General features: G+C 40.5%; 1 protein-coding gene across 2 annotated transcripts in view; it reads right to left on the reverse strand.

The window, feature by feature from the left end:
- Positions 1 to 75: 75 nt before the first annotated feature.
- mnd (L-type amino acid transporter minidiscs) overlaps positions 76 to 12,758 on the reverse strand; it is a 96,425-nt gene continuing 83,742 nt past the window's right edge. For both annotated transcript variants that reach the window (XM_084589054.1, XM_084589053.1), the window contains exons 8-9: positions 9,988 to 10,165; positions 76 to 4,917 (exon numbers count right to left, since the gene is read on the reverse strand). In XM_084589054.1, coding sequence (XP_084445180.1) covers positions 4,853 to 4,917; positions 9,988 to 10,165 — 243 coding nt within the window. In that variant the 3' untranslated portion in view covers positions 76 to 4,852. The remainder of the gene's footprint in view (positions 4,918 to 9,987; positions 10,166 to 12,758) is intronic.

Genomic DNA, 12,758 nt, shown 5'->3' on the forward strand with positions numbered 1-12,758 from the left:
CAGTGCATACAATATTCCCCGCTAGCGGACGGGAGATAGATATCGGCGCGCAGAGGACACATTCAAGCCCACAAATATTTGTTGCACAAGTTTATTCCCTTTCTTTCCCACATCCCAGAATAATTCACGTTCGCAAATGAAATTGCTCATCACAAACATCACCTCTCATTGAATACACAAGGCACCCTTGGTAGCAATGTGATTACAACGAAGCGAAGTATCGAAATCATATATATATATATATATATATATATATATATATATATATATATATATATATATATATATATATATATATATATATATATGCCTTAGTTAAACTGTTTTATGACACAAAGCATAATGCTACCACGTGTACCTAGCAGTACAACAAGCAAACCTTCTCACCCAGAAATTTCCAACAGCAAAGACAGCATGCAAAGTGTGCTATCAAAAATAGCGCACTCCCATGTGCCAGAAACAATAGCCTCTTATGCTAGACATTACCAAACTGAAGGCACACATCACTGTGAACTACTAAAATGCAGGAACAGAAGGGGGCAAGGAGGAAGAGAAAACAAGTGGGCAGAGTGTGCGATTCCTCAAAACTGCTATGACGTAAACTTCATGCGTGGGAAAATATTACAGCAAAAAATTTGCAGGCACTTGGCGAGACCTTTGAAGGCTCCAGCATGCCAACTAGCAAGCCATTCGGTAAGTGTTGCATACCTTCGGACAGTCTGTCTTTAGTTTACAACAAAGGAGTGTGTTAACACACGCTCTAAGTACTACATCCAGGGACACCTCATTTGCAGCAGCATTCAAATTCTGCACCAGAGTCATGCAAGGAGCAAGCAGCTGTTCACAGCTTTACACTAAAACGTGGAAAGTAGCACAACGATTTTGTATTTGCTGCCGGGGCCACACATTGGCCAGTTCTTATCATGTGGCCACCTTCTGGAGGTAAATGCACCTTTCCGCACTATGTTGTGCTCGCAGCGGTTTGTGTTATAATGTGCATCGCTGGACATGTTCATTTGTCCCATTACAACGGGGTGTTGCAAAGTTCACAAACATATTGTTACCGGGAAACGCGGGACCATCTCTCTTTCACAAGAATGTGCAAATGTTTTTGGGCTTCTCGGCCTCTCAAGAGTTAAGTGATACACCATGCCATGTGGCAGCTCCAAGTTCATCGCGATAAAGTTGCTACTACGGGCGATATGTAGCTGTGCGAGACAAATTTCCACAAGTCATCTGCACCATCCCATAACTGCTACTTCGTCCTGCCACCTTGCGCAAGAAACTAAGACAGACATCCTGTTTCATGATTTCATATGCCCATGCAAGATGCAGGTAAAGCATCCCTTTTATTCAAAATGAGGTCACATGCAGTACTTAAGTTGTAGCAGACTTGGCATTCAATGTCTGGAAAATAAACAACCTAATGTCTTGTTTTTTAATGCGTGGTCTGCAATCCTATGCTTCATCTGCACTGCTATGCAACTACACCTGTCTATCAATGTACTAACAGGAAATTCCACTTTGCTAGGAATCAAAAAATGAGCCAATTGATTATTGGAACACTAACCATTTCCCCTTTTTGTACTTCCAAAACTGGTGTTGGCACTCGTAGCATGTCGTCATGCTCACGAAAGATGTGCAATCTGCCATCTGTTTATATATACCTTAATCCGGTTAACTAAACTGCAAGCTGTAAGCACCATTTGCTATCTGCAATAGGTAATCTGGCTGAAAAGCATTAGTGTAAAATCACATATGTGCACCAATTAAGCAGGAACTTCATGTCATGTTTATGTTGGTAAATTGAGTCCTAACATCACCAGGATGTTTTATTGCCTGAAGTGCATACGTGGGGATCAAGAATAGTAAATATGTCAAACAGATGCATATTAGAACATGGAGTTCTTTGGGCATTATCCAATATGAATCAACAAGTATCAATTTGAAGTCAAATGTAACTTTAGGTGTGTAAATAAATCTAATTTCTGCATAACAGTGCATAATACGACTCAAAAAGAATGCATCCCTTTGCTTAGCCTTCCTCACTATTGATCAGTGGTACTGCTGTACACTATAGCCATACAATAAAAACTGGAGTGAGGACATCTTAGTGCTTCCAATGCACGAAAGCTTGGCTCCAACTGCTGTGCTGAGTCAAATCTGGTAGCAACAGCCTAATGTTGCCTGCATACTGCTGACTGATTGCAATACTTTCCAGGTTCTAGTTCTATGCAGTAACAGCCTCCATACACTGCCTACACATTTGCAGCAAGCATACATGCAATGATTAAACACTCGAGCAGAATAAAACTCTAGGTATGCGTATAATTACTCTTAATCATCAAGCAAGGACAACGTGAAATCAGGAAAGGCAATACAAAACCAACACAACCTTATTTTTACAAGTACCATATTCCACTTTGGCAACAAAGTTCAAGATGCAAAAATCAAAATAATTCACATTTGAATGGTCCCTTTCCATTTCATGTATCATGTGCGCACTGAATCTGAATATCTGACAGCACAGACAACATATACTCATTCATAACTTCCAGCATAGCTGGAATATTACAACAAGCATTCTACTGGGGTAAATATCACTGACAACTAGAAATAAAACTAAATGTCAAAATATGGCAGCATAATGCAAACACACTGACAATCCAGCTGCACCAAAGCAAAATGTTTTGCAAGTCAATAATTGGCTCGTGGCAAACACTATCAAAATATTTAAAAGTACATAAAGTACATACATCGCCACAGGTGTATAGAAACACGTCTCAATAATAAGTTCTCAACATGTGGCCATACGTTGCAGCCAAAAGCCCACGCGTAATCAATGCAAGGTCTCTTATAATACAGGAAACAGCCAGGATATAATGTTCCCATTAAGCATCGCATTAAGCACAATTGAGCACAATGCCGTGGTCAGTCCACATACATCACAGCACTCAAACTTAACTACAGGCTCTTAACCATACCTGCTGCAAAACTGCAGTCCAATATCCAGGTATATCCAGTGATGAAACTTCAGATAACAGCAGCTGCGATGCATGCTATCTGCAGCACACTGCAACCTTTTACCATCTATGTCAGGACCCCCGTCTCACACTTCACTCACCTGCAGCACTGGGAGTAAAGTCCATTAAAATTGAAATTTGCAACAGTGAGCTTCCGTGATTTTCAGCCACTGCACAACACAGTGCTTGGTCAAGCATTCTATAACCGCCGAAATTTAATCAGCAGCATTTTTAAATCTCCTACAGAACATGGAAAGCGTTCTTGCATTTCAGAAATAATAAATGGGGAAGTCAGAATTGCAACGTATGTCCATGCTAAACTTGTGAAAATGTTTCTATTTGCAGCTGTGCAATGGAAGCGCTACATTTGGTGTGTGAGCATGTCAAGTCATTATACTTTTCAAAGCCATTGCATGCCCATGACTTCCACTGCATGACCACAAAACGTTATCCACAAGCAGACTTGCCTCGCTACATTACGCTTACACACAGTGCTCGTTTCGTGTCTATGATGATGCGTAAATTGTCAGTACTGAATGAACACCATGCAGTGGTTGGAAGCATCAACAGGCGGCGCATCAGTTCCACAAATAACTCTCAGTTCGTACATAAATCCCAAAATAACAGTTACACGGGAAGAATGACTGGACCTTTTCGGACACATTAAAACCAGGGTTATCCTTGACTTCAGTGCCTAGCTACAAAACAGTCATATAATCTAGCTCATAAGCATTAGCTTAAGTAACTTCTACTACATTATGGCATAGTAATACAGTATTCACACCGAAAGAATCAGATGCACCTGGTGACATCAAAATACCTTGCCTAATACCTAAATACTCAAAATTTCCAGTAGAAATGTGCGCAAAAATATTTGGTACATATAGATTTGTGCTTGTTTGATTTCTTTCTATGAATACATAAACAGTCAAATGTGAATAACGAGGCTCAATATTAGCTTAATTATATTTGCAGCCACATGCTATAAACAGTAACCAATATATATTGAACCTAGATACAACAGCACTAACATAGGGGTGGGGAAAAAAAACTGAATGATTATAGTTTTCACAGAAATGTCTCATGCATGTCATCAGATGGTCTGAACAGAATCAGGGTGAAATCAGGCGTCTAGGATCGCATTGTTATCCGATCTCCTTAAAAATAAAATCTAATAAACCAGTCATATATACATGCACGCAGTGCCACCATGTAAACACTAACATTGCGAGTTTTCTTTTTTTCAACGTAACATTTTTGGTTACAATAACGTGAAAGTTGAAAAAATGTCTTTTGGACACCTTAGCTTACCTCAAGCAGGCCAACTTAAGTACAATAGACAATGACACAACGAATGTTCTTTCCAAATCTTCACCTCTAATGCAATATTTGCAGCACCCTCCCAAGTCGTCAATGAGAAATAACAAATGCATACCATATTAAATGAAGGGATAGGACTCTGAAATACTGCATTAAAGGTTAGAGACAAGATAAACGAACAAAAGAAGAAAGGCTCTTACGTCATCACTCACATTTTGCTTGTAACCAAATGCAAGATGATGATTACAAGAGATAAAGAACACTGCTTAAAGTTCATTCCACTGGCATTTTTTTCTCCCACACTGAACCACACTATGACAAACCACTCGATATACCACAAAATATAAAAATGTGTGAAATGTCTTCATGCAAAGAGTTATGCTCTTCAAGACTAGCATAACGTATGCCTCACAAAGATGGTAATTGCAAATAAGATGAGAACACGTTCCAAGTGATGAATGCACCTTTCCTGGAAATTCTTGCTTTGCTGAATGTGTGCTGTTGTTCATTTATCCCACCTTGTCATCTTGAGGTACACTGTACAATATTTTCTGCACATACTCTGTCACCACATCTGCAACCAAAATTATAACAAAAGTTTATTCTTCACATATAAGACACTATACAACACTCTTATTGAGAAGTCCGAAACACTGCGGTACTTTCATGTGCAGCCCAGAACGCCAAGAATATAGACCTTAAGCACAAAGCTCTCATGTAATGATGTTTAGCCACAGATAGTCACAGGCATTCTCATTTCAAAGAATTATTATTAAATCTCATATTCCTTCTTCCATGAATGTGATGCTGCTAAGGGTAATTGACCTCCTACCTTTTTATAAGATCACCATTTACAACACTATCATCCAACAACAGTACACAAGGCATACGGTGACAATGGGCCACATAAGAAAAAACAAGTTTACCTAAACAATTCCCACAAGGCCCTTTAAAAAGTAAACAGCATTACTGGTTGCTTGTGCTGTAAAAAAAAAAAAAAAAAAGCTTGGCAAGAGTCAATGTTGCACTTAATGTCAGCATATAAATACCAGGCTCAGCACCTACATGCACTGCTAGCTAGGTTTTGCACAATGCCCCCCCCAAAAAATGGAGCAAGTGTTTGGACTGAGCTCCTTCACATGCTACTGATGAGAGTAATAAAAATTGTGCAGTACTGGTCAGGCAAATGTGGGCATGCTCTAATTAGAAAGGGGGTGGGGGGGGGCAGTCTGTTACTCGTACCTTTCACCAGGTGACAGTAGCACTTTCTTTCTATCCTCGAGTATTTAGATTTTAGCAGTAATTGCTTCCCCCATTGCATCTCTCCAGAAGAGCAACAGTTTTTACCCCTAGTAAAATATTAACCAAACTGCAATGGTCATAAGGGCATAAAGCCCGTAAGCTTATCAGTAAGAACGACCAATCACTGTGCTTTATTCCATGCAAAGCTCAAGCCAGAAAGCCACTGTGACGTAAAACTGCAGGACCTTCTCTCTATACTTTGGCCAATAGCTGCATAAAATGAAATTTTCTGTTTCAACACAACCAATACTATGCTACTTTAGATATGATCAAGAAGCACATGAGTTACAATTTCAATTTTGCTTACAATACTCAATGCAGCGTCCTGGCAAATTTACAAATACTTCTTCAATAATATTCCTTATTATAAAAACATTATGACATTATACAAAGACAGACTACCAAAAATAAGTGCATTCGTGCTCCAGCTGACTATGAGATTAGGGAAAATACTACCTTAAATTCCATTACACTGCCCATAAGGTAAACACGTTAAAAGTTCCTTGAAATTAGCAACTATTTATAGATAGAAACTGTAGAGAATTTCTTCCTAACATTGCACCGGCAAACACATTAAAAGTTCCTTGAAATTAGCAACTATTTATAGATAGGAACTGTAGAGAACTTTTTTTCTAATATTGCACCGGCAAACACGTTAAAAAGTTCCTTGAAATTAGCAACTATTTATAGATAGGAACTGTAGAGAATTTTTTCCTAATATTGCACCAAGTACCCGACACAATTTGATGTACAAGGTGCAAACAATCTAGTAAAAAAAATTTCAGCCAAACCAAAACACTGCAGGCTGTACATTGGGTATGAACTGTATACAATTAATATGCTGCAAGTCTAAAACTCCCATGGCTAAGCTCTGCATGTATGAGAATATTGAAAATTATGTTGGCCTTTTCAAAAAGCTTTATGTTTCCCAGTCTTAATTTGTACAAAGCTGTGAACAAAACAGTGTAATCTTCAAAAGCACAAATGTATTTTGACCTACTTGTTCATGCCGAAAAACTTGGAAGGGCCGCAAAAATAACACTGATTATTAAAACCTATCCTCAATATCTTAAGATGTTTGCACTACGACTACTATACGAATGTTCAAGGTAACCAAAACTATGTCACGTGATGCTAGTGTAGTTGCCCTAACATGCGCTGCAGCCAAGAAAAAAAGAAATAAGCCTTAGTAATAACCCAGACCCAAGTATGGAATTATATAACAGACACAGTGATATGCTAGCTGCCAAGTACTTCTTTCATGATCAGAATAAGGTAGTGAACACTAATTAACTAAGTGAAAAATTTTTACCTAGACCTCAAGACAGCCTGATTTGAACACAATGCAAGCAGCTTCTAAACTGTGTTCAATTTGCAGACAAATTCACCTAATTCCCAATAATATAATTGCTTTGCTCATAAAATATTCCATCAACACAGACTTAATCACATAACTTCCACATATGTTATACCATAATGAATATGCTTTACAGCTGCAATATGCTCTAAAGGTGCAAACACCAAGGACGACATTTTCTGCCAACTCATCTTATCAAGCATCATCGAATAGAAAATTGTTTTCAATGATAAATATAATATGAGCACCTAAAAGATCAGCGAACTAAACATTTTAAGGTACTTCGCCTACCAGCCTCTTTTTTATCAGCCAGAAGCAATTTTATCCACCATGCCACTCCACAGCAGTCCGGAAAAAGTCAATCATTACTGATTATGACAAACTGATTGACAATCAACTTTCCATCATGAAAGTTGAAAATGCAGGCACTTACTAGCTGTGCTAGTGCTATACTTAAACCTGGCCTGTTTTTCAGCAAACTCCAAGGCCATGCTTTCATACTGCATGTGCTCCCCCTTTCTAAGCAAGTAGCCGGTCAAAATGTCATGTGTATATGGTGGCAACGACGAGATCTTGCCTCATATACAACAGATCGAGCACTAGAATATCAAAGAAAAGAGACTTTGCAATTTTAATTTGCTATCAAAAATGCACAAAAAAACAGACACTATCTTGCAGAGAAGCCATATTGTTATCACTGTAGTACCCCACATGACTACATATCTGCAAAATATCACTGATTTTCTTAAGTGCACAGTTTTTTTTTTTCTTCTAGGAATGATTGTCATATTCTATTATATTTTGCACTCTCCCCAGTGAATCCCTGAATAAAAACCACACTTCCTTTCGTGTCGCGAGTGGCATGCTTTCAGCTTGTCACTAGATAGAGTTGCAGTGTTTTGAATTCCGTGGTGAAGCGGTGATAATGCCCACTAAAACTTTCATTGACGATGCATACGCATTGCTGAATTGAGTATTGTGGGAGTAGCAGCCATCACTCCGGCCGCCGCCACTAATGCACACGCTACCATCATGTCAGACTGCCGCACGGCCTGCCGTAGCTATCTTTGTGGACACATCGGTGCCGCCAGCCTTCTAATCCTTGTCGCTAACCCTCTGCAAAAGATTGGTGTGATCTGGATTCCAGGACACCTGCTGATGCCCGGCAATGAAGCTACCTATCAACACGCACGCGCGCTCCTTCCCCGAGCATTCCCTCTTCCGGATCGCACGCATAACTCCCCGATCCTTATGCACAGAACTGCTTGAACACTACAGGCTGTCTCACCGTACCCCCGCTACCACCCCCTTCTCTCGCCCTGTCTACCCAAGAGGCCACAACTTACTGCCACCTACAAACTCATACCTTTCTTTCACCACCTCTCAACCTCTGGTACCCTTCCCTTTATTCCCCTGACTGCCCTTATTGCAAGGAGTGGGCAATGCTACCACATGGTATGGAGTTACTCTTCTCCACTCCCTCACCCCTGGTTAGAAGATTGGGAGGCTACCCTGCAGGACTGCTGCCTGAAATGCCACCAATGGCTGGCCCACCGCACAATTACTGCAGTCTCGGCCAACGGGACCCTGGACGGAGGGTCCTCTCCCCCCGGACAGAATAAAATAAAAAATTTTTGTCCTCCTCCTACATTACTGTGCTGTTAAAGAGGCGAGTCTGGAAACTGAAAAGGACACTACTCTATACTAAAAACGTTTAATTGCTGTCTGGGGAGAGAAATTTATATTTGTTTTCGGTACATCTTTTTTGTCAAGCACCAGTCGTCATCGCAGTCGCTGCTCATGATTTCCAACATCGGACTACATAAAAATGAGCCCATGCACCAATCAAAATATTCTCTGTAAAAATGTTCTACGCAGTGCTCCTACCAAAACCGCTATGGAATCGAACACTTCTGACAGCAGTCTTTTCATTGCAACGAAAAAAATATGATGCAGAAATTCCAGTGTTAAGCCCACCAGAAACAAAAAGGAAAACCTGTGTTGCTTGTAGAACTGAGTCTAACATTTTGTCACCGAGAAATCACACTTCCAACATTATGTCCTAATCTTGGAGAATATGGAGCTCGCTTATCATGGCCAACCAGGTTTTTGGAGTTTTTTAGAGATGACTACATTCGTCTCAGTAGTTCATTTCCAGTACAAGTGCTTCGATGCACGCGGCTGCTGACCCCATTTTTCAACATGTCATGAACTTCAGTGTTGTTATCAAAACAATCAAAATAGATATTCATCCACAGAAGCTTTTCTGTACATTTCTTCAGGAAGAAAATGCAAGATGAATAAAAAGCTTAAAGTTCAGCACAACCCGTGTATGCCCACTGCTGACCCTATAGCCTTAGGAATGCATACCCCTTGACTCTACCAAACTTTTCACATTCATAGTTCCTATGTTCAGATACATAGCAGCATTCAAAGCCACAAAACAGATAGGCCCACAAAAGGTTCTGGTAGTATTTCAAATTGAGAACAAGATTGTTTACACTTTAGCATCAATTTGCAACTAAGTTAGAATATATGAACACCATGTGGAGCATTCATTCCATATTAAATAGGAAATGAGGGCACATACAATAGCGGGGACATACAATAAATGCACGTGTGAAATAGATGCCTTTTTAAAGTACACAGAGCTATCGTGAAGCACTTTCTGGCTGCAAAAATGAAACACTTTTCAACAAAACCATGCAGGTGAATGTTCGTAGTTTGTCCATACAACAATAACTGATTCTTCAGAGATGAAGTCACTGACGCGCTTCTTTATTGCTCTGTGATGTTGCTTCTAAAGTTTAAAACACTTCAGAATGACACTTTTGCCTGCCTCAGCAATATGCAATCCAAAAAAAGGAAATGGATTTAAAATGCCCAAGTTTTACTATGCAACCTAAGGACCAATTGTGCACCCCTGTTTCCCAGAACAACAAAGCCAGCTTTCTCATAACTTAGTTATAGAAGGAGAGCACTCACGAATTGTTTTCCTGTACGCAAGGGGCTTATCCTTCCAGTAGATGGTGAGAAAGTAAACTGGAATTCCAGAGAGCATTATGCCTGCACCAATGGATGTCTCCAGGGGCTGACTGAAGAAAGGCAGCACCACGAGGAACAGCGAGATCAGGAAGAACAACACCGGTAGAACAATGTTCACCTGCACAGTAATTAGCAAATCACTCTCAACACAGAATAAAAGATATCTGCAAAATATGCACGGAGAAACAAGATCGATCAAGGCCTGCAGAAATTCATTTTGCGCAAATGCTTCAAAGACGGCCCTGTATACATTCCATTGAGGCTATCTTCTTCATCCTCCTACACTCCCAAGCACTCGCATGGATGCCATGAATAATCTAACCCCCCTATGCTGTGTATGCCGCCGTGCATGTCCATATATACAGTACTTGCCCTTGAAGGCATGGGTGAGCATGACCGAACCAAGGTGAGCTTGGACCTACCTGGATTGTTACAAGGGTGAGCTCTGCAGATGTTGCAGCAAAGTGCAAATAAAAAGGTGTGGTTGCAAAATGCAGATGCCAAAGTGGGCTAAAATATGATGTGGATTGCTGCATCAACTCTGTGAATCTTTTAGGTAGTTCTGAAGCTACAGAGAAACAGTAACAAGAATATAAGCAAAAAAACAAAAAAAGCTCTGCAGAAACTTGGTACTTTTCAAAATAAAAATTTTACTGCCTGAAATTAACGCTTAACAAGAGCACAAACAGTGTACCTAGATATATTTTCAGACAAATTTTTCGAAGATATTATTCAACCAATTCACCTTAGTAACTACGAGTTTCAGACAAATTAAATACAGTTTGCCTGTTATATTCCTCAGGGAATGGTGGGAAAAGCTACAAAGCATACTGGTTAGAAACAGTGTAGAGTTGTAGTATATTGTATTGTAAGAACGTGTTGAGTAGAGTGGTTGAAAACTGTTGATTAGCAAAGTTACGTGCATGAATGTCATGTCTATTTATTCAGTCTCTGTGCGGAGTACTTCAGCAGGTCCATCCATGCAGTTTCATTAGCCGAGTCCACAATAGTAACAAGCACTAACAACTTCCCATCTAGCACATATAGATCTTTGCATGCTTAGCCAACCCACTCTGCCATCACCGAGTGAACATGCTATACATACACACAATATATTTTAAATTGGTAATGACGCAAAAACAGGCCCTGTCACTTTCTAGAGTGGCTTCCATCGACTAATTCTTTTTTTAAATAATACAATTTTATCAGTCCTTTCCCCTCAAACAAGCAGATCAAGATGGGTGGCAATAGATTAGCAAGTTCAAACTGTTTTCTTCTATTAATTTATTAATTTTTGAACTTTATAGCGAGCAAAATGCCGCAAATTGATTAAAGAAAATCAATATACATCGAAATACACATTAGCAGGATATCAAGAGTTACTATCTACAGATTCTCCCCGGTATTGGCCAGGCAGCTGGGAAATGGTAGCCCTAAGAAATGCCAACCCCCACTAAACCTCAAAGCAGACCTTGAGTTTTTCTCTTGTAAAACGTTGATAAGGTCGATGTCTAGAAAATGCTACCATGGGACAGACAGACACAATGGTGCAAAGAAGTTTGTGGTTCATAGGGGGTGGGCATCATATGCCCATCATCATCCTCAAAATATATTTTTGCATATACACACTATTCATAGACACCAGTACTGGTTGGTACTGGTATGCAAGATTCACAACCTGAAGCATTGAGGAACGCTGTAGCAGAGGGCTCGGATTAATTTAGTACACTCTGGATTTTTTAGCATGCAATGATCCCGCACAGGACGTGAGCATTTTTTAAAATTTAAGGTTCAATCAAAATGCAGCCACCATGCGGCCGGGATTCAATGCCACAATCATCGTAGGTATACAAAATGAAATGAAACCACATCGGCCCCCCATGACAATATAGTGCCACAGCAATGGCAGTTTAAAAATATCTGCACTTAAAGTCTGCTGAAAAGTGTGAACTTCGAAATCAAAACAACTTTGCATTTTTAAGTTGTCACTTGCTGGTGATGCTACGTGAAAGCAAGCAGCATATGCTGTTGCTGAAGTAATGATACGAGTTGGACCTACTTGTCTTAACTGCTATCGACTTTCTATTTTGTAAAGAGCAAACTTTTCTAGAGGTGCAGCGGTGGCGTAGCGGTAGAACATCCGCCTCGCATGCAAGAGGACCGGGGCTCAAATCCCGGTGCCTCGCAATTCTCCACCGGATAACAAAAAAAAAAAAAAAAATCCGCGTGTCGATGGAATTGCATATACAGGTTTGGGGTGCGACCTGATGCCGGTGAACACCTCCGGCAACGCACTCCCTCACCAGAACAGGAGTTGGCCACCCTGGTGCAGTAATTGGCCACTACCTCCTATGATAAGCTCCATAAAACCCCGACCCTCAGTCACCAGCGGCTGCGGAACAACTGACCACGGCGGCGGTCAGACCTGTGACGCAGCAGGGGGTGCTAAGAAAGCCTGGCTCCGCTGGACAGGCCGCCATTGGAAACTGACCCTGGCAACGTTTAATGCTAGAACCCTAGCTAGTGAAGCTAGTTTAGCAGTGCTGTTAGAGGAACTAGAGGGCATGAAATGGGATGTCATAGGGCTTAGTGAGGTTAGGAGGCCGAATGAGGCATATACTGTACTGAAGGATGGGCATGTACTGTGTTATCGAGGTTTACCAGAGAGGCGACAACTAGGAGTAGGTTTCCTTGTCAATAAGTATATAGCG

Source organism: Amblyomma maculatum, chromosome 1, assembly GCF_055883805.1.
Source record: "Amblyomma maculatum isolate TAMU_Amacu chromosome 1, ASM5588380v1, whole genome shotgun sequence".
NCBI classification, from domain to species: domain Eukaryota; kingdom Metazoa; phylum Arthropoda; class Arachnida; order Ixodida; family Ixodidae; genus Amblyomma; species Amblyomma maculatum.